Here is a 23,058-nt window from a genome sequence, read left to right on the forward strand (position 1 = left end):
TATAAAAATTGAAAAGAAAAAAGTCAAATATCCTGTTTTCTTAAATTTTCAGACCATTTCAGTTATTCAAAGCACCTTTGGCAGTAACAGCAGCCCCAAAACCTTTTTTGGAATTATCCTACAGGCGTGGCACACATTTTCTTTGGAAGAGTCTCTCATTCTTCTTTGCAGAATGGCAAAAGTTGAACCAGGTTAGAGCATCCGCACACAGCTCGCCGCTCTGTTAGGTTCAGGCTCATACTCATGCCGGCACAAGAAAACATGGGGGATTCTTGATTCAGGAATGCTGCGGGTTTGCTATCTTGTTGAATTGTACATTCTTACCCCAGTCTGTGATCCTGCACAACATGGGGAAAGTCTAAACTTTCATGAATCTCTCTTCCTCTCTGTCCTGACAAGTCTCCCAGCCACTTTCAGAGAAAAACAACCCCACAAAATGATGCCGCGATTATGGGGTTTGACTGTAGGGATGGTGTTAACGAAGTGATGCTTAGTGCCGCGTTTCTCCCACAAACGCCATTGGGAATTGTGGCCAATTAGTTAATCCTTTGATTCATCATTATCAGAGAATATTCCTTCTTAAGCTGTTCTCACACAGGATGCTAAAGATAAGGGTGAACATGTGCAAATCTCATTCGAGTTTGACACCGATTGCTCGGCAGCCAATAAGATATCCAGGAAGTGGATTGATTTTCCAGCTATGGACTATTAACTATTGGCTAGTTGCTCACCTGAGGTTTTTTTCAGCCTTTATTTAAGTTTGGCAGGTCTGCCTAAAGTAGGAAGTCTGTTTGTGGTTCAAAGTAGCCACAGGTATACTGCAGTCAAGTTGGAAAAGCATTGCAAGGACCAGAGATAAAATTACAATGCAACAGAATTCTTTGATGAGGGTCTGAAAACCTCTGGAAACAGGACATTTCAGTTTCTTACTCTCAATAATGTCACGGCATAATAGATAAATGATAACTAAACCCATGTAACAGTACTGAAGCAAATTAATACAAGTAAGTAAATCCATTCTATTATGAGTCAGAAGCATAACAAAATGTGAAAAACTGAGAAATGTCTGAAAATGTAACATACACATTGTTTGCAGTGGAACAAAAAAAAAAGAAACGGGAACATACAAAGGCTTAATATTGCAACACATCTGCTATGGTGTGACGTTGATATGAGCAGTATAACTAAGGAACAAGTACGTAAGCCATCTGGAGCAGATTTGGCAGCTGATAACCAGTGCGGATAACACATAAACTGGAGCTAACAATGGAAAAATGGAAGTCCAGTCATGGCTTCTTTTCAGCATGTGATTAACAGAGAAGAAGATGTCCGAGAAGTGGGTCAGCCTGACAAAAGTTTATTCGTCATAGGCTTCGTTGTGGCAGCGGGTAGAGCTCACTGACATCAGCTGACACTCAAGTCATCGAGCTGAAGTCACAACTTTGAACCAGATGGGGTCTCTGCTCTGTCACCATGCGCGGGTCACTAAACTAATCGGCGGGCCATTCTCTTGGGATGTTATGAATTTGTTTAAAATTAAGAGGTGAGGGGGCGTTAGCTGACAGAGTGGTGTGAGTCACAAGCACAGCAGCACTCACCTGCATGTATCTGATCTGCAGCATGAGGAGAGCAAAGCAAGTGAGAAGTCAAGTTTATCACAGAGTATGTAATAGACAACTGGTTGGAAGTGTGCTTCGAGATCTCCTGTAATGTAGGAACTGTATGACAATGTGGATCACAGACATAATGTACAGGAAGGTACATTAAAAGTGAATGGAGATGCTTCCTCTAGTGCTATCAATCCATTGCATTCTCATAATGCAATAATAGGTTTTATGGTAAAATGAAATCATGCAAAAGAAACACATTCAGCACAGTCTACGGAGAAGTCAGCGCTTGAGTCGAACATCCAGGCTTCACATTTGTTCAGGCAAACACCTGAGACGATCAAATCATCACCAACTTATAAAAAGGCCGGAAAGTGCAACGCAAAGTCCTCACCATGGGTTGTCGTACTTCCACCTTAATGATGTCCTCATAGATGTCATCGCCGTCGTCCTCGCACGGCACACAGTCGTAGATGTCATCTTCACCCAAGTCGTGTTCACTGCAGCAGAATGAGAGGGTACATCTTAGAACAAACTAATAAAAAACATCATCTTTAAATGTCCTTAACAGCTGAAAGGGCCTTAACTGTCAAACGAATGCAGGCTCATTAACGGGTGACATGGCGAGGTGTTCCGAGCTCTAACAAACCTGAGATGTGTTATGCTATTTAGTGGCATTTTCCTTTAATCTGTTTATTGCTTTGGCTCCCACCAAGCTAAGTGACCTTTAATTAGGCGAGTGGCATGCAAAGCACAGACGGTGAGGAACGATTTCCAGCGCTCATGCTCTGCGAGCTCACGCCGTATGTCGCCCCGCACTGTAAGAGCCATACTTGTTTGGGAAAAGGATTTTGACAAAGAGGAACCCCAGCAGGAAAACACTTTTTGATCCATGTTGATGAAGCATGTCAGAAAAGGTTGCTTTAAGTCCAACAAAGGAAAATGAATTACTGAATAATGTAAATAAAAAAGTTTGAGATGCCTGCTAAATAATGAAGAACAAAGGTTTCTGCTAGATAACAGGATGCCAGTTTTTTTTTTTTTTTTAAACAAAAAAACCCCAAAACACTTTTTACAAAAAAATGTTTAATTGCAATTTGGAAACTGGCACATGGACAGACAATTATCAAAGGATTACTGGAGATAAAACAGTCTTCTTTCTGATTCCTAAGCAAATTGACTGATATTAATTAATAAGTGAACACTAGAGATGAAAAATAGTTATTAGCTTTTAATGTCCAGAGATTAGCAGTTGTATAAGCCCTGGTAAAGAAACAATATGGAATCATCACTCTTGGGAGGATGTTAATTCAGACGTTTTATTCCATTTTTAAGAACAAACGAAATCACAGATTTGAAACAAACATCTTTATTTAACAGCTAAAGATCATGGATTCGTAAAATACAAATCAAAAGAAGAAAAAAAAAAAAGATAAAGTCTCTTTAGATAATGGAATTGTTGGCTCACTAAACCTAAACCCTAACAGGCTGTTGTAGCTGGCAGTTTGACAGGATACAGAGCAGCCAGTGGAAACAATGGAAAAACTGATGAAAGTCCTTCAAGAATGTTATTCAGCTCAGACTGTGGCAAAAGATGTTGGCTGTTCCCGGTCAGCTGTGGCAAAAAATTAGATGCCTTTGCAACCGACGTACAGGTCAGAGAAGACATAAAAAAACTGAAACCAATGTGGCTGAAACTAAAGAATGCACAACAAAATTAATGAAAAACAAAGTGATAGGAAAAGGGGTTGATGTTTGTGACGCACGTCAGGTAAAGGACCAGGGAAGATGGCACCCATTACCTCTACGGTAAACGCACAGACGGGCATTGATATTTTGGACACGAGCCATAAATGTTATCTAATGATTTTGAAGCAGTTGTTGAATAGAATTCTTTTGCGTCACATCTGTGATATTGGCTTTAACTCCAAAATCAATTATTTACTGCCTGCAAGCTCAAGGTATGCAGTTTTGCTCTCTAACCTGTCTGCGTAAGAGCCGATTTCTCTTCTTGAAAGAATAATGCATTCTCCAAACATACCCCCAGGAAAATGAACCCAGCTCTTTGAGCATTCCTGAGACGGATAACTCACTCCTTACAGTCGAATGGGGGCTGTCCTTCCACCATACCGACCAAACTGAGACCGAGAAAACTCGTATTTCACTTTATTGTGCCTGAAATAGGCTATTTTGTGTTTGTTGTTTCAATGCAATATTAATTCTAAATATTTCAAGACAAGATTTATAGGCAGAAGTAGGTTTGCCAGACTTCACGTGACCTACTACATATGCTATCAAAGCTGAAACACTGGCAGTTTGAATAGGGAATGAAAAAAATAAGAGAACACACCGATTGCCCTTAATCAGGTTTTCTGTATTGCAATGCAAAGCTTGTTTGAAGTTTTAATTGAGGTGGCTGGGTTCACCCTCAGTATTGTGCTTCGTTCTTCATTAAGTAAAAGTGGCTCGTGTTGAACACTGAGACATCTGTGTGGGAGGACGGCAACTAACTGATGCAGCCCCATCGGTATCTCGTCTCTAAGTTGCAGGGCTACAGCGTGCTCCTCAGAGTCTTATATGTGTTGGATGGTACAGAGGTTACGGTTAAGCAGATGCTGAACTTAGTTTTCGGTCTAATTCTTCAAAGACAGTATTATATAAGGAAGGTCTAGAGACCCATGGAGATGCAAGACGCGCAGCTTCTCTGCAGATTATATGGCGGAGGAGTCTGAGAAGGTTCTCCTTTGTACAGCAGGATATACAGTCATGTGGAAAAGGAAGTATTTCCTTTTCAAATTTCAAGGTTTTATGTATGAGGATATGACCAGGGTCTTAAAACCAGGCAGACCCCAGATGGTCAACAACACATGACATATTACAATATGTCATAATTCATTTAATAAGTCTGAGATAAAATGCTAAGGAAGGGTGTAAAAAAAAGACTTAAGCACATCCCATGATTCAGTAGCGTGGAGAACCACCTTTAGCGTTAATGACTTGAAGTAATGAAGTTCTGTATGATGTTATCGGTCTCACGTCGTCATATATTTGACAGATGGCCTCACATTTGACTCTGGAATTCTTTGGTACAAAGGAGTCCACGATCGACTCAATGACTGCAGGTCCTGTGGCTGCAACACAAGCCCAGATCATCACCCCTCCACCACTGTGCTTCACAGTTGATATGAGGTGTTTGGTTTTCAGTTATGCTGTGAACAATCTTTCTCTCTGTAGAATGATGGACTCCAAATTGTTTGAAAACAGCCTTCTAACCCTTTCCCAGATTGATGGACAACAACAATATCTTCTCTGATATCATTGCTGATGTCTTTCCTCCTTGACCTGAATGCTCCAGACCTGAAAGCTGACAAAACCTCTTGCTTTTATAGCAATGGTCATGCTTGTAGATGTTTAATTGATCAAGTGCATTCCATTAGTTTGGCTGCTATTTATTTATTTTTTTACATATTTACACTCTTAATACTTATGAAAGCAGAAAGGATCCGTCATAATAATGACATGTAATGTAATATGAAATTTGCTGTAGTTTATCTGAGGTTTCATTTAGCTAGTTTTCAGCCCTGGTAAGGATCATATTTCTTTTTATTCTAATTCATTGTCGGGTCCTCTGAAGTGATAGAAGCAGAACTCTCAGCGTGTGAATGTGTTTTTGTTTTTGAAATAAGAAAGAAGAAGAAAACAGAGATTTATTTCAAGCCAATGATGCAACTAAATGACACCATCTTTCATACTCTCTTTGTCTCTTGGGCTTTGGTGGATATCATCAAATTACTGAAATGCATTTAGGCGTGCATGTTTATATGTGTAAGTGTGTGCTTTTGTATCTCTGAGAGTCATAGAGCATCAATGGGACAGAGAGTGAGAGTCGAGGACCTCCGGACTTGTGATTTAGATCAAATCTTTTGTCTAATGACTAATAAATGACGCAGCGACAGGCCAGAGGGTGTCCAGCATGCTTGCACGCAATCATAGTCTGCGCTCCCGGGCCACGATGACAGAGAGCCACATCAGCGAGGAGGAGAAAGGGAGAATGACTAACTGCATCGGGGTTAGAAAGCGTATGCTATAGAGACTCAGTGACCTTACTGATTCTGTGGAAATATTATCATATATTCTTCAAAAGAACACAAAGCAGTTTTTGTTACTTGACGTGACATCAGGTGTGAAAATATACAGAGGGAAGACTGATGACAAGGAGTAAACATCTCTGCATTTATTTTCACTAGGCTGAGCTTGAAAAATGTGGAATACATCATTTTTGGGTAATGTTTTCTCATGTCAAATGGAGGAAAAGCAATTCAGTTGCTTTCGAAAAGGAGCAAAAACAGGATTAAAACAGAGCTTTTTCACGCTGTAAATGACAGCTTCCAGTAGCTCCAACACGGCACAACACAAGGTGGGAAAATAAATAAATAAGAGAAATAATCCTGAATTAATTAAGAAAATGGGAAATTAAAAGTGGAGGTGCATAAGGATGATTAACACAAAGCTAAATTAAAACAGAGGATGATGGAGAGCATTTACTGGGACACAAAAGTATCTGCTCAGTCACTGTGTTTCATTCAGGCAGTTTGAGGATGTTGCAGTTTCATGTCATCAAGGTGCAACAAACTATTTTCGAATACTAAATTTAAAGATTTATTTATTTAATTGATTGTTTTTCTATGTGATCTGGACTACGAGTCTTTAATAAATCTATCTATCTATCTATCTATCTATCTATCTATAGGTGTAAAGAAATGCAATTCAATGTGACACGTGTATGGCACAAAAATACAATAAAAAGGGGGGCCAAGAACCTTGATCTGATCGTATAAAAAGAGTGGATGGGGAGAACTTTTTCAAACTGCAACACACAATGCACTCGGTTACTTTTTGGGACACATTGCTAATTCCATCCTCTGGCATCAGTACCGGAAAAACGTTCTGTTTTGCACCATTTCACATTTTTAAAGTGAAAGTTGACTTTTGTCTTGTATTAAATAAAATAACGTTCCAGATATCATGCCCAGTGCTCAACTGCAAACTCCCCTCGCCTCAGCTTTTAGTTACCTATTGCGGTCAGTAACAAAAATGATCCGAGGGGAGTTTACAAGCTGTTGACTTTTCTTGGCAAAAAAAACAGTGATGCAAAGAGCTTGTGACAGTGCCTGCTTCAGAATGGAAATCTATGTGTGCTTTTCGCAAAGGAAGAAGTCCCCTGGCAACAGTGCACGATCCACCCCATTTCATGCTTTGTCAACTCCAGGATGGAGTTATTCCAGACGGAGAAGACTTAGAGTTAAACGAGGTGAAAACTTGACATCTGAAGGCCGGAGGGAGGAAGTACGGACCAGGTTTGGCATATTAACCTGTGAGACCTCAATTAGATAGAGAAACGGATACCGTCTAAAAGAAACCAAAGTGTGCTCCACTGATTTTTACTTCCACCGGAACAGCTATGCCACACATTTACAGCGAGCTTTTCCAGGTGAGCTCATAATGACAGATTTCAGGCACCAATCCACCATGCCTGACATGAGCATTTCTGACATAATATTGTAAATATGGAAATCCTCCCACTACCGGAGTGACTTCTACTTAACCTTTAAAATGATACGCATTTAGGCAAAACGCAATCTCTCCCATACTTCAGACAGTGTGCTGGATGCAGAGCAGCCGCACAGGGCCCATCATCTACGGAGGTTTTCGTCAAAATATATGGCCAATTGGAAGTATCATTCAAGTCGTAGCAATGAAAACTTGCGAAATTTGCGTTCCGAGTTTGTCACACCACAGGAAAATGTAGAACTTGATCATGAGATTATAAGGAAATGAGCATTGTCACCTGCTACGAGATGCTGGGGACATATCCACTGACTCACAGATATCAGACCAGCTCATCTGAAGCACACTTACTCAACAAAAGCAAAAAAAAACAACAACTATCAGGCATGCCCCGCTGATGATGTTGCAGAAGATGTTGTTGGCACAACGGGAGAATCTGTATAGAAGTAACAGAGGGTTATCTGTGAACCGGATCCTGCAGAGGCACATGCATTGATCCTCAGCTCTATACGAGCATAAAAATCAGCCCACCAACTGCCCACTGACCGCAGGTTTAAACATCCACAGACACGCTTTTTTTCCTCATTGGCTCTGCAAAAAAAAAAAAAAAATCCACAATCAAATAAAACGTCGGTGAACCTATTCTCCGCATGGCCTTGTGAACCAGTCCTCTAACATTTGATCAGCTAGCATTGGATCCACTTTCAAACCCTCAAGTCAAAATCCATTTTTATAGACTTGCAGTTTCTTGCAGCTGATGTGTTCTGTTTTCACGCCACAAAACGTAATGATCCAATTTCAATACATTTCTATTGTTTAGCTGTAAAATTGCTTTTGTACTCTTCCACACGCTTTTTTTCTCTGTACTCAATATTTGTGAGTACAATAAATGCCGTTCCATTTCTTGCATGCTGCTTTTTTATGACACCACATGCCCTATCATGGCACTATTTCCCACCTCGGGGAAAAGGGATGCTTTTACATCCATAAAACATGACTATTATTACTGTGTTAAGGTTATCATTGTCCCCACCCTCACCCCTGCAGTTCAGTCACGCGCTCATCATAAATCACTCATGCATCAATATTTCAGGCTAATTAATAAGTCTTGGAGAGCAGAGTTTTTGCTAGCGTGACCTATGTTCTAAGTGTGTCCACGTGTATTAAGTGCAGGGCCTGTTGATGAATCAATTATGCTTCTGTCCACCGGTGAAACAAAATGCTCCTCGTAAAAGGTCAAGAGCTGCCCTACTGCAAAACAGCATGATTAATTTAACAGGACCCTGCCCTCTGCACCTACAGGTTACACCAGAGTGCTGTGCCGTGACACCGTGGACCATTTTAAAGAAACAGATGAACTCAACGCGCTGGCTCACTGAACCTGCTGCCATGGTTACAGAGGTTAACCTCAATCAGGGGAAAGGTTGTGAAAACTATAGGATAAAACACAGCAAGCATCAGAGCCTCACGTGCTCACTTCACGTGCTCGTACACATACTGTAGCTGCGGGACTCAATGACACTTGTTGCCGTGGATACAAGCACTCTTTTACATCCACACACAGACCACCTGCTTACATTTCTGGTACTGTTGACAGTTAGGTGAAAAAGAAGTTTAGACTCATGTTTTAGGCATGACTGGTATCATGTTTTTTTGGGGGTTTTTTTGTGCAATTGACAGGCAAGTTATTGGATGTTTTGGGGCTTTTTTACGGCTGAGGGTTGTTCACGTCTCACAATAAATTCTAACAAAACTCAACTCCGTAAGTAGCCAGCTTCCGGGGCTTCTTTAAGTAGTGGCCCGGCCGTCTCTGAATATCAAAGTGACCACAAAGTCAGAAAAAGTATTTTCAGGGCTCATCCTTAGGGACAAATGTAAATGTAAATGTAAATGTACTTTATCTATACAGCCTATTACAGACAATCCTTATGGTGTACCAAGGTGCTTTACAGCAGGTAATAAATAAAGAGAAGAATAAGTCAAAACAAATAAAAACAGTGAAAGCAATAAAATACAATAAAATCGATTAAGATAAAAGTGTCATCATACTACTGGGTATTAAAAGCAATCCTAAATAAGTAGGTTTTTAGCCTAGATTTGAAGAGGCCCAGGTCAGAAATAAGACGCAGCTCGATGGAGACCTTATTCCAGAGCCTGGGGGCAGTTACAGAAAAGGCTCGGTCACCCCAGGGTTTGTATTCTGACCTGGGCACTTCCAGCAAAAATCGATTTGTTGACCTCAGAGCTCTACCAGGATTGCGGACTGTTAAAAGCTCAGATAAATACGATGGGCGAGGCCGTTAAGAGCTTTAAAAACAAAGGTGATGATAAAGTGATGAATTTGGTCATCTGGAAGAGGATTGGAGTAAAGTTGCTATCTCTCCCTTTTGAAAGGAGCCAGTTGAGGTGGTTTGGGCGTTAGAGCCCAAAATAATGTTCTCTTTTCATCCAGTATACTATTATCGTATAGGCCCACGTTCAAAGCTTGCAGGGTCGAATATTTGGGCTTTAATCCAGCATTAGATATCTTGGCAGCAACCGTCGCCGACAGCTTCCGCTAAAGAAGACGATCATGTGTTCAGATGGCATATATCTATATCTATACATATAAATATATGTTCTGTTCTTTCTATTCCAGGCTCTCCTCCTTCCTATCGGTCCGTGATGGACGACATCCATCTCAGAGCGGTTAACTAATTATTCTCCATTAATCTGAGTCAGGCAGCTGCTGTCACCACCCTGAGAGTCTTCCACTCTTTCACACACAGCAAAACCTATCAGACAGTCACCAAAGCAGGCGGCAAGCCACAAAGGCAGGCTGAGAGGAGAGAGTCAGGCCAAAGTCCTGAGCAGTGCCGTTGTCACCATGGCAACAGGCAGAGTGACACAGGCCTTCGTGCTTATGTAATCAAACAATTAGCAAATATTGGGAGGAGAGGCAATCGCAGTTTTTCTTCTAAACACCTCGAGATGCGGTATGTACTGTCCATACAGAGAAACTCCAGAGGATCTCTTCATATATATACACAGATCGCATGTGTGCAGTTATATATATTAAATCCCACATAAGACCAGATAAAACCTTTAAGAAGCACTGCAAACACAAATATTCAGCTTCTCATCATTGCGGTGGGACCCTGTCTCGTGTAAAATGCACCAAACTGTGTCTGTTTGCAGAAAGAAAATAATGTTTCTAATATTTCTAAATGTGATATAACAGCATTCAGAGCTTGTTGATAGTTTCAGCATCTCAGCTGGAGAAAATCCTGAAGAAAATGAAAATCCTCTGAGGTTTCTGGGAACAAACTGAGATCATTCAAGTCAACTTTGGTAAACTGTTTGATATCAGGGTTTAGATCTACTTGTTTATGATCAGAATCCTGTTAGGAAGAGACCAGAGTTGCATATGGTTAAAATTAGGGGAAGCCTCCAGAGAAATGAAGCAATGCCCCCCTTGGTGATAAAAACCAGCCTGCGTGGGTGTTTTTGGTAGAATGCACACTTACTCTGCCAACTCCTCCAGGCTCCGGTACACATCATCCTCATTCAGGGCAGTGTCCTCAGATGGAAAAGGCCTGGTAGACACACAGAAGCACACACACAGTTAAGAGAGGATTACAAAGCACTTCATCACTGCAGAGGCCACGCTGTCCCAGGTAGAGAAATAGCCGGTCGGAAACGTTCACGTTCCATCTGTCGGCTTGTCACTTTTTGCTCCATCACTTCAACTGCAAAATAGCAGGATGTATTCAACAGAGAGACCCCATCATCAGTCACAAACAATGCTGTCAAAACACAGCGAGTGACATAAAAAGGAGCCATTTTTCCCCTCAACAACTTTGCTGGGATTAAGGAAAGAAAACATTTTTTTAGATAAATGAGAAGGTGTCGTATCAATCGACTTTCAAGGATCCTTTGGGACATTGTAAAGTCATGAAAAATAAATGTAGGAAAAAAGGTGATTGCGGTGTTTACAGTTGTAATTCTTCTGCAGCGGAGCGTGACCTCCACTGCTTGCATGAAGCGAGCCGGATGAGCGCAAGACGAACTGAAAACAACAAAAGCATAAACAAGAGTTTTATGTCAGCTCGTTGAGCAGCAATCGATTTCTCATTCCTGCCCCTCACCGCGGCAACAAACGACGACTCCCGAGGAGCAGCAGAGCAGAGAAAAATGGATGATTAATCAATTAGCTCATTACATAGAGGGGAATCATCTCTAATCTATTCAAAGATATCAAATGTCTGAAGCATTATTCAGAAGTGCAGGATTAGTTTTCAAATGGCCAGTAGTGTTAATGATACTTTTTACTTACTTTTTTTTTTCCCAATAGATGGATGATTGCTACAAATTAAAGCCTATTAGCTTAATGCCATGTAGTATTAGAAACAGCTATCAAATTCTGCTAGGTCACAGCCAACGAGGGCAGGAAGTTAGACGAAGACCGTCACGCAACGAAATGAAGAAGCAACCCAGACGTGTAAAAAAGACGTTTTTTTTCATTTAGTGTACAATTAGAGCGCCGCTTACGTTAACGTTCCGCTTTCATTGACCTTTTAATGAATGCTTTTGATGACGGGTCAGCGCAAAATCCTCCAACTCTAAGGATCCTAAGACTACAACAGCTTTGGAGTTGAATAAGTAATCAGTTACAAAGTCATTGTCTATAACATTTTACAGTCAAAGCTGGTGCTTTGGTCCTGAATGGCTGAATTATTAACTGCAATGGCTAAGTCATGCTTCATCATTTAGAGGACATATTTTAATTGTCTGACTTAGAATATTCTGGAAACCCAAGAGAATTTGTGAAAAAAGTAACAACCCTAACCCTTTGGTAGTAATACTATGAAATACTATTGAATATAATGTGTTTCAATATGCAGTAAAGAGTGACATGATACTGATAAACCATCTTCCACTGAAAGGAAAGCTTGTTGTCTGGGGCGCCTGGCCCTCTCGGGTGTTGGGCGGGGCCCCTGCGGGGGGGTTTTGGTGGCGCTCGGGCTCGCGGGGGCCGGTTCCGGCACGCGGCCCATGTCTGGGTGGCGGGGGCCTGGCGGGGCTGGTAGGCTGCTGCCGCCTCTGGTCGCCGAGGGGGGGGCTCTGCCCGATGCTTGTGGGGGCTCTGTTTTTTTGTTTGTGTGTTTGTTCTCTGCTTGTCTGCTTACAGGTGCTCCTGGTGCTTCTAAGGTTGGATTCCCCACAAAAGCCGTGAATCGTCTTCAGTTTTGTCTTTACAGGTGTAGCAGCTGGTTGTCGGATTTTTCATTGTTTTTCATGTTTGTCTCTTCTTGTTTCTGTTCTTTTTTTCTCTTCTTCGCTTTCCCTCTCTCTCTGTCCCCCGGTCCGGTTCGGCACTATTATCATATCATGTTAAATATTGTAACAAAAATAAATAAATAAAAATGAGAAGTTGATGGGCGTCAAGGGGAGCTTTACATTCATAAAGCTTCCCTTGGCATAGCAAATGTGTTTCACATAAACGGTATTCAGATTACAATTCTGCTGCCATATTGCTGGACAGGACAAGGAAAAAAAAAAAGAAAAAAAAAAAAAGAAAGGAAAGCTTGTTCGCCCGTGGTACACGAATGAAAGAAAACAAAGGGGAGATCATGCGCAGACAGAAGCGAAACAAAACCTCCAAGTCTGTTAAACAGAAAGGACACCATTGTGCTCACTATGTCGGGAATGCATAATAACCCAATATATTCAACCGACGACACGACTCATTGTGTAAGATGGAGCACAGCGTATCCAAGAGCTCAATTTTGTCACGAAATCTTAAGTTTCCAGGATTTCAGCTGATACATGTAGGACCTGCCTCTACAGCAAAGTCAATTCCTTATAATAGGAAATTAAATCTTCAGTGTTGGATCCCTTCACTCATAGATAAAAGATGATTACCCTTCTACCTCATTATTAAACTGGGCTCCAGACTGCGACTTCATTTTCGAACTAAGTGCACAAGTGTGATTTGGTTCCGCATACCCCATTTTGTTTTGTCTGTTGTCTTTTCTTTTATCGTGAGCATATAATAACTGAAACAGCAGGATGGAATGAGGCGAAGGTGCTTTAAAAAAAAGACAATCATTTAGATCCTCCTGCATCCCTGCAGCTACAAATTTCTGTGGACAGGACGAAGAGCATCACACTGATTGGGGCAAATATCTGTTTCTTCCACCATAAAACATGGTTTATAAGTTTATGAGCTAAAGTCACTGCAAAGAAAGAATCACCGTGTGTTTTTCATGCAGTGCTCTCTGTGCAACCCCAACATTTGTGGGAAAAACAGGTCTGTGGACTGGACCAGAAAATTTAAACATCTTGTAAAGCAGAGCAACAGCATGGCACAAACTGTCCAGGGACAGCTGCACTAAACAGCAGTGTGTCTGCCTGCAGTCATTTCTCAAAACCAAATGTATCAACTGCCCTGCAGAATATATTGAGCCAAGAATACAACTCCAAATATCTCATTCAGTCAGGAGCAGCAAAAAGTTAGCCCGGAGGAGCCTGTAGTATGAATTTGATTCCCTGTTATAATTTGAATCGATGTTCTTCTAGGTGAATTAGGTGTTGAATTTAGGCTTCTTTGGAAGTTCTGTACCAGCTTCTGTACTAACAATACTGTTTGCAGGTTGCCTTGTATTTTTTTTTACATTCTGGGTCTATATCGTTACCTCGTGCATTCAGTAACTGATGCTTTTTATTGACAATTATGTGCCCGGCGTCGCCATGTGGAAAGAAAATAAGAAATATAATATAGCAGGAAAACGAGCATAGAAACATGCACATCTGTAGCTTTGATGTAGCTGCCTCAGTGGGGCAGTCAGCGGGGAGTTGATGGGGACAGTTTAGTGTCACAGACAAGACCTTCAAAGCTCTCATGGCTCTGAAAGCCTTTACTGTGTTTGATCTTAGTCACTTCCCCGCAGCCTGCATCCTCCTAAAGAGGCAACTGAAGTGGCCCGTAAGAGAGAAAAGGCCAATTGCTGCAGCTCATTGTAAAAGTACAGTGAAAGCATAAAAACAGTGTGCGTGTGTGTGTGTGTGTGTTTGTGAGTGGTATCTATCAGCCGCTGCATAATTAAAGCAGCGGTCACAGAGTGTGTCTGTCTTCGGGTTAATGAATGGTCAGCTAAATAGTCAAAGGTCAGCTCACACACACACACACACACACACACACACATACATACACACAAACACACACACAAACACGCTGAATCCTGTGGTCTCCACATTCTTCTCTCATACATTCACTCTGCGGCACTTTCTCTTGTTCAACAGCTGCAACTTCATTAAAACTTTTATTTCGAAAAGCTAATTACGAGCAATACTTTTACAAAATCTGCCTCGTCTGATTTCTGTTAACTTCTCCCTCACACTTATGAAGCGCAGAAGGGGCCTCCTCCAGAGCGTAGTAACCCATCCACATTTGATGGCCCCCTCCAATGAAGTGTGCATTATATTTTAAGTTATTAATGGAGTCCCACAGGGCAAAATCTAATTACAAAGTAGTTTGTGGAGCAACGTGCACGTATCTATCATCTCGGTGTTGTTTTGTGGAGCCAGGCAGCATCCAGATCGGCAGTTTTCATTTTCCTGAAATGATGCTATGGGGGGTAATTGAACTACGTTCATAATTTCATCAGCACACCTCTGATGAGCCGTCTCCTGGCATTTAATCTCTGCTCTATGGTCTTTCCCTCATGCATGATTAAATCTGTATTGTGTAAACCAGGGAGGATATTGGGCTACAAAGTGATTAGTTTTCTATTTGGAGAATTTGTTGTTTCTTTACAACACTTGTGAATTCCCCAATATTGACGTTATTGACATGACCCCTGATTTAATTTACTTTTATTGGTTGTCAGTATATTTGACAGGAAACTATTCTTGTACAGTAAATAAAGAGAATTTAGGCCTTCCAGAGGTGCGTCGATTGCAAATTTCTTGACCGGTTCAGAGTTCCACTTTCTTAAAACGACAGTCTGCAGATGCTTTAGGTGACAGTAGGTTGGCACAATGTAACGTTGGAAATGCGTGGAACCTGGGAGCATGTGCAGAGAACCTAGGCCCATTTGGTTTAGCATAAACTTTATAAATAATTAAACTTTGAAATGCCTTATCTGGCTGTGTTGGTTCAGCTTTGAGAAGCTCAAACACAGAAAAAAAATGTCCTGGTTACAGGACATTCTCCTCACTTAGGTAGAGCAGTCTTTGTTACTGGATTATTTTGTTTATTTACGTTAAAAAAAAATTCCAATATATCCCACCAACATGAGCTACCATGCTAGCATGAGAGATGGCGAAGGCTACTCCTCTGTCACAGTGCTGGTCGTTCATATCTGAGAACAGCTCACTGTTCTGAAAGAAGCTTGCAGCTCATTTTTTGCCTTATCATAATTACTACTGTTGTAAATTAGAATGGATGTAAATCCTTAAGTAGGTGGAGTGCACATCATGAAGTGACAAGATTGCTTGGTTGTGTTGGCTCTGGGTATGTACACCGAGTATGAATTAACAAAAATGTCACAACAACCTGCAACCTTTGGCCCTGCCAATTGGCAATACCCGTTTATTTTTCAGCCATAAGGTGCTTTTTGTCTTTTCGGGACCACGGAGTAGTGATCATCTAAACCTTAGTTTTCGCAAGCCTTAGTTTTCATACGATGCAGTTTTTAGCAGAATTTTTTGTTTTGGTTCATCCGCTCGGTTTTCGTACAGTTGAAAATTATTTCCTGGAATCAAGCGCCCACACAAAGCAGTGACTTTGTTTCACATTGAGTGAGGATCACCCCGCACGTTCGTCAAAAATAAGACAAAGAAGGGAAGTAACCCCAGATCGGGTCCTTATGGAGGGGGATTCCCCTTCCAAATAATAACCTCTCCCCCGCAGTCTTCCATACGCCAACAAGAGTCTTTAAAAAAGGTAAAAGTGATGTTAAATGTTCATTTATCCATTTCATTAATCATTGATTTATGTATGTAAAACTATAGTTATTCTCTATAAAAATGAATATTTTGTTAATATTTTTGGGTGTCTAGAATGGATTAATTGGATTTCCATTTTTTCTTATGGGAAATATTGCTTCAGTTTTCATACATTTGTTTATTTTTGTCAGACGGATTGATCACGAAAACCGAGGTTCCACTGTATCCCCTAATGCCCCAGTTAAATGGTTAGATGACCACTACTTCTAAAGAACAGCAAAAAAAAAAAAACAAGAGGCAACTTATTCCTGATAAACAGAAGGGTAGGGCCAAGTGGGGAAATTAAGATTGGGCTTTTATGTCCTCTAAACCCATGGTAATGTGTCAGTGACTGCGATATTAGCATTATGGTGCTGTAGGAGGACAATGAACCATCCTGACACTCATTCATGCACATCTAATTGGCAAAGCATCAGATGGATCTGAGAGTGATCGGCTGGTAAAGATGAAATCCGGCCAATTGATGAGTGCCTCTCTCTTACTTTCAATTTTTACTTAGAAAAGGTTCAGAGAGAATCTATCGCTTTGGTTTCTTTTTAAAGCCCTCTTCTTCTGGATATGTTATCCATCTTTCTTCCTGTTACTTAACTCTTACTTTAAGGCCAGGACAATGGACAATAGTGTACATCTCTACAGGTGAAACCTTCCTAAACAAGCAAGCTTAAAATGGAGAAAAAACTTTAAAAGTTTTTTTTCTCAAATTTCACTGCACTGTACCATTTAATCGCTCTTCTCCTCCTCCTGCTTTCAAGATTAAACTGCCTTATAGTAAAGCACCCCAATCCGTCTGTGATCATGTCTGCACGCCCTCCTGGTGTTGGGAGAATTGTTGGCATATGTGTGCTGTACAAAGCCGCAGTGAGCTGGTCCCATTGATCAACTATTGTCGAACAGCAGAACAACACTGTAGCTGTTATGTGTGAAGGCGGCTCAAATAGTCAGCAGTGGAAGGAGTATCATGTCCCAGGACACGACTTCGTTGCTGCAGGGGTCGATAAATTGCTGGAGCTGGAGAAAGAGAGTGCACTTTGCCACTTATTGTGCCATTCCTGTCCATAAAGCTGCTCTGCCAGGGGAGGGGGAGTGCAGGCCATGTAATATATGAGTGCTGCACTTTCTTTTTGTTGCAGGTTTGAGTCATATTAACAATTTTATGTGTGAAATGATCACACAGCATGCTTTCATATGGCCTAAGTGAAAACTAAAGACTAGATGTGCCATGTGATACCTGCATACTAATGTGTGGAATGTGGAATGGAACAGGAGGGCAGGGCGCTAACTAAATTAAGCCGCATATCTACCCATCTATATATATCAAATTAATATGTTTTAATTATATTTTTCACAAGACGAAGACTTCTGTCATTAATCAATGTGTAGATCAACAGTTAGCCGGCGACATTTGATTAGCACCCTAATATTTCTTTATTGTGTCAATTCTATTCAAGCTATTCAAGCTGGGAGTTTTTTTTCCCACCATTTTCTTTCTTTTCTAGCACTAATTAATCTCATTTATTGTTTGCGTTTTTATCATCAAGAGTGATCCAGCAAACTGAAGTGTGCCACTTATGGTATTTGTAAGTCCAGTTGGGTGGTACCATCTAACGGTATACAAATAATTTAAAGCCAGGATCACATGGTGTATCCAGTTCCTGAGGTTTTATTGATTTATTTAACATTATTTATGCTCATGTGTATAAATAAGGGAAACATATAAAGAAATCCTTCCTTGAAATATGCGTATCATTTCAAGCACTCTTTTGTTGTATTTTAATGTGCATTGTGCCAAATATGGGTGTCCACAGGGACTGCAGGCTGGCCCATTTAGAGCCTCCTTTACCATGGGTCCATGCTGCTGTACACACAGAGTGGGATTTGGCAATGTCTTGTTTAAATAAGCAAAGGTTTCCCTGAAAAAAAGATGACATTTTGATCGCAACATATGTTGCACCAAAAACCTCTGTAGTTCAGCAGTAGCAACCTCTTCAGATATGCGCCACCCATGTCACATTTCATTGCGCCCCCACACAACGTCGCATATGTTGGCTGCTGGACTGTTCTTCGATGACACCATGCACAGTATGACAACATGAAGCAGATGGATCCGCTGTAAACTCCCTTTTCAAATCTCGATGCAAGCTTAAGTCAACGAAACAGCAGGGATGTGACAGAAGGGTTGAGGGTTAAAGTGGGGTCTGCTGAGGAAAGCAAAGATAAGCAGCAGGAAAAAAGGTCGGTCGGAAAAACAGGACAAAGGATGACACACTAATACTGAGGAGGAACAGTGAGAAACACAAGGTCGGCTCATGAGAGACACAGAGAGATGGGAACATACAGACTCAAGTCCTGTTTCTGATAGACAGTTGATGCTTTGCTAATAAAATGTAAGCATCAATAGTTCAAACTTTTTTGTAATACCCCCTCTTGCTATGTCCAAAATGAATCCATACATAATATGTACAGATCCCCCTGCCTCGTATAATTCAGTGAGTTTTTTTCAGTGGTGCAAAGCTTTCTGTCTGTTGCTCAGAGGAGAAAAATAAGCCTAAAGAAAAACCCCAGCAAACAAATTTAGAGGGACCTTTTGCCATTTCACACTCATCTGTTTAACATTAATTTGAAAGTTTGAGGACATCGTACAACAAGATTCAGTCAGAATTATGTACATGAAGCAGGTAACGTAAAAGAAGAAATTAAGAGGAGTGCATACTATACAGTAAATATTTGTGGTCATGCAACTGTGTGAACTACTGAGGTGTGATCACAGTGAACAGACAAGATCAATGATAAATCCTGAGGCAATGAATGCACTGAGGAATTTTCAGGGTTACTTTAAAGCTGAATGGATAGTCTGACACGGTGTGTGACTGACAGCATCATGATCCTGGGGTCATTGTCTGAAGCTCCACTCTGAGGTGCAGGGAAAGTTCCTTTAAATCGCTTTCTCAAAAGAAAAAAAAAAAATCTATCATCTGACATGGTCTTCTCATTTGGCCTTTTAGAGAATGTTTTAACATGATGAAAGACTAGAGTCGAATCTGACTTAAAGATCTCTATTTAGAGCTTCACAGCCTTAAATCTTTTTTTAATAAAATATATATATATATAGATAGATATATAGATAGATAGATAGATAGATAGATAGATAGATAGAGAGAGAGAGAGAGAGAGAGAGAGAGAGATTTAATTGATTAAAAACAGAAATATGCTTTTACAAGGTGGGATTTGTCCCTTTTTTAAAATCGAATGACCGAAAAAGGTTGAAGATGAGCTGAAGCATTTTAATAATCTTCTGATCACACCGTTTTGAAGCACGGAGGGCAACTCAGTGATAGACAGATGCACCTGCTTCTTCTGACTCATGAACCATGTCTTTCATTATTGCCTCGGAGGAGCCAGATGATTTCAGAGAAGACCTTGACGACTCCCTCCTTAATAATTCACTGCACAGCCCACCTGACCACGGTCAACATTTGTAACATTGACTGCATGGCTAGAAATATGAAATTAAATGTCAAGATACTCTTTATTTGAACAGCATTTCAATGAATCTGTAGGGCGCTGCACCACAGTAGACGGCTTAGTTCTCCTTGTTCTGGCTTTCCTTCGTGTTTATTTATGAGCTGATCTGAAAACTTTATTGTAAATCTTTTGTATTTTTCGATGCTGCTTTGCTCTGAGTAATGAAACATGAAGAGATGTGCATAGATCTGTTGAGATTGAAAGAATTCAGCTTTTATTCCTCAGCTCTGATGCTGAAGAAACAGCATATCGAACTTAGTTTAATTACTAAAAAAAATGTTCTTGTGTTTCTTTGGTTTTTCTGATTTTCTTCTGCTCTACATTTTAATGCTGTTATCTTGTTTTAGCCTAACTTTGCCTTAATGCCTTCATAACAGTGACAAGGGAACTTTGTGTAACTGCCCTCTTCACATCCTGCTGTTCGTGGCCTTGGATTTGTATTCATCATATGCTCCTCTGTAAATCTGTAAAGCCTTAAGTGGGAATGGTAAGAGGCAAGAAATATCTTAAGGCTATATTAGGTATTAAAATGAGTGTGTGGTTGGCCCCTGTTGGAAATAAGTGTTGAATAACCAGCACTTTTACTGAATTTACTGTAATTGAGAAAGGAGGGAAAATGTTGGAATCATGCAACTCCCACTGAATGGCACAGCTATGAAAACAATATTGCTTCACACTAAAGCAACATAACATGCAAACATGACAAATTACGGCGTATTGATTTGTTTACTTTACATACCGAACGGACCAATCACAGAGTGGCCCAACGCGTAGCTACATTTCCAGGAAGGTGCATATCATTCTAACACAGAGTACCCAGCTGTGCCAGCTCATATTTTATAGGTTTAAATCAAGCTAAACATGAAGCATATGGTTTCCAATTTTCACCTGTGTCAATATCACAGAACTAATTTGCAATTATGAGCTCATTGTTTTAGATAATTGTTTCTTCACCCTTTACAAAAACCCCAATACGCACACATGTATATGCATACATTCATATATTTATAAGCTTCTTTCAGCACATCAGCTCTAACTCATTCAGAGTTATTTTTTCTAACCTCGTCAGCAAGAGGAAGGAAACAGAAACTTGTGTTTTGTTTTCCTTGAAAGGTTTTCCACATGCAACGTTTTCAATAATTATGGCTGATCATTTGCAAACAGAATGCACACGATTGTGTGTTAGATTCATCTTAGCCAAGATAACCATTACCCTTAATGACATGTTCCCTGAGGATTTAGTCCAGTGTAGCATTTAATAAGCTACAGTAATTCAATGTTTTCTTTTTCAGGCCCAGAATCGAATGTGACCTTAGTTCATCGTCATCTCTGATTGAAAATTTGTTCTCTTGGTGTGTTGTGACCAGCTCCCCGCCTCGAGGCATATTCCTTTTTTCTTCTCTTAGAGTGAGGTTGTGTGAGGTCCTTTATGGCAGTCATTCACAGGCGAGCTAAGTTAAAACCTACTCAGAGGGGTAGAAGAAGATCTTTTTTTTCCAATCTAAAACAACTCATGTAACAACTCATTTGTGTGAATGTTGCATTGCGGATTTTTACACCGTGTCACGTGTACAGGAGACAGATGTGTACATTTTGTCATCCACAGAACATCCTGCTTATTTACGGTCCAGGTTGTGAAACACTGCGTGGCAACCCAGACCATGTCTGTCTGATGCAAAAGTAACGTGTTGTAAAAATCCACAATACAGTTTTCGCTTGAAATACAATAACATTTTTTTTATCTTTTTAGATGGAAATATGAAAACATTTCCTTCTCAAAGTCACTTTCTGAATCATTTTCAACCTTAAAGCGCCTACTAGAAATCCGCCCTGAGTCACCAAACTGAGAGCACTGTGACCGCTGTGCACTGCAGGTAAGACACTGACAACTCAAATGTACTTGACACGACCTCACATAAAAAAAAAAGAAAAGGCATATTGGTGTTTTCCTTTAAGTGTGAAAGGAATTTAGTCAGATATATGAATATGCATTTCATACAAATGTATTCTTCTTCGTCAAACTTCCCTTTTTTCTCACACAATGTTAGTCATTGGGCGGGCGGGCATTCCCTTCATGTACACACACCTGGAATTGGTAAATAATCTCTTGCTTCACTTGATCACTGAATCATTTGCTTACACTGTTCAAACAAAGTGTTTTTGTTGCAACTTTTCCGACACTTCGTGAGTTTTTCTTTTGTTCGAATGAATTCGAAATAAACGGGGAACCGAATGTATTCGAATTTTATTTTTGTGGTGAACTTTACTGAATTAACATTGGCTAATTCATCAGGTGTTGGATTACAAAGCAAAAAGTAACAGTTTGAAGCATCTGCCTGTACGGTTTGTGGTCTGTACTATTTACGGACAGCAACTTTTGAATTCTAACGGGTCACTGATCAAACATTTTGTGCCATAGCATTAATTTCACCCTCATTTATGTATCTGTGCATTACCAGGGTCCTGACTTGGGTTCTGAGTGTCCCGATGGAGTATGGATTCTGACACCACACAGCAAAACAGTCAGCAAGGAAAGGCAGCAATAAACTAGCAGTCTGCAAGCTGTGTTGTCTTTATTAATCGCAGGGGACCTGCTCTGTCTCGTGCTTTTTTTTCTCCTTTCATTTCCTGGCACGGCTCCTAATGGGCAGGCACCATCAACGTATTAAGACAGATAAAATGGCTTTTTATGTGGCGTCTGCGAGACACCACGCTCCAAGCACATTGAGCAGATGAAGAGAGATCAGACGCCCATTCCTGCCCAGATAAAGCTGTGTGAAAGATTTCCTCAGCCTCTCCACAATTAGTAAAAAACAGAAATGACCATCCCTGCATACAAAGAGGTAGTCTGACTCATAATGACGCAGTGCTGCTTGAGTGACAGATGGAAATGTGGTGTGGATTAATTTACTCTGTAAGATAGTGTAGGCTAAAAGCTGCGGCTAATTGCTTAAAATGTAAATTTGCTTTTAAATGAGTTAATAGCATCGCCAATTTTAATACGGGCCTACAAAGTGTCTGTATTCAGCTGAACTGAATGGATGAATGGGTGACTCGCACATTAGACACATACCTGATGCCTTTGATTTGTGCGATGCTGTGGTGGGAGATCCTGGACAGAGCAGAGATGACCTGAAATGACAAATATTAAACAGTCAACTATAGACTTACACATTTCTAACATTAACTTCTGCACTTAATAGGAAGACGGGACTATATTCAGATAGTCAGAATGTGATATTAACACCTCAAATCGATAGAAATGGCAACATAAAGATAAAAACTGTGACCGATGTCATGAAATTGTAAGTCATAGGCATTAGTTAACTTCAACTGACAAAAAAAAAAAGCTGTTGCAAAAGGCAACTTT

The 23,058-nt window shown here is 40.5% G+C and overlaps 1 protein-coding gene across 14 annotated transcripts in view; it reads right to left on the reverse strand.

The window, feature by feature from the left end:
* vav2 (vav 2 guanine nucleotide exchange factor) overlaps positions 1-23,058 on the reverse strand; it is a 187,182-nt gene that overhangs the window by 30,126 nt on the left and 133,998 nt on the right. For 9 of the 14 annotated variants that reach the window (XM_075455542.1, XM_075455547.1, XM_075455552.1 and 6 more), the window contains 4 exons: positions 22,762-22,820; positions 10,682-10,750; positions 2,002-2,107; positions 1,599-1,613 (listed from right to left, as the gene is read on the reverse strand). In XM_075455542.1, coding sequence (XP_075311657.1) covers positions 1,599-1,613; positions 2,002-2,107; positions 10,682-10,750; positions 22,762-22,820 — 249 coding nt within the window. The remainder of the gene's footprint in view (positions 1-1,598; positions 1,614-2,001; positions 2,108-10,681; positions 10,751-22,761; positions 22,821-23,058) is intronic. The other 5 variants (XM_075455553.1, XM_075455548.1, XM_075455550.1 and 2 more) reach the window with 1 other exon arrangement.

Source organism: Odontesthes bonariensis, chromosome 22 (assembly GCF_027942865.1).
Source record: "Odontesthes bonariensis isolate fOdoBon6 chromosome 22, fOdoBon6.hap1, whole genome shotgun sequence".
NCBI lineage: Eukaryota > Metazoa > Chordata > Actinopteri > Atheriniformes > Atherinopsidae > Odontesthes > Odontesthes bonariensis.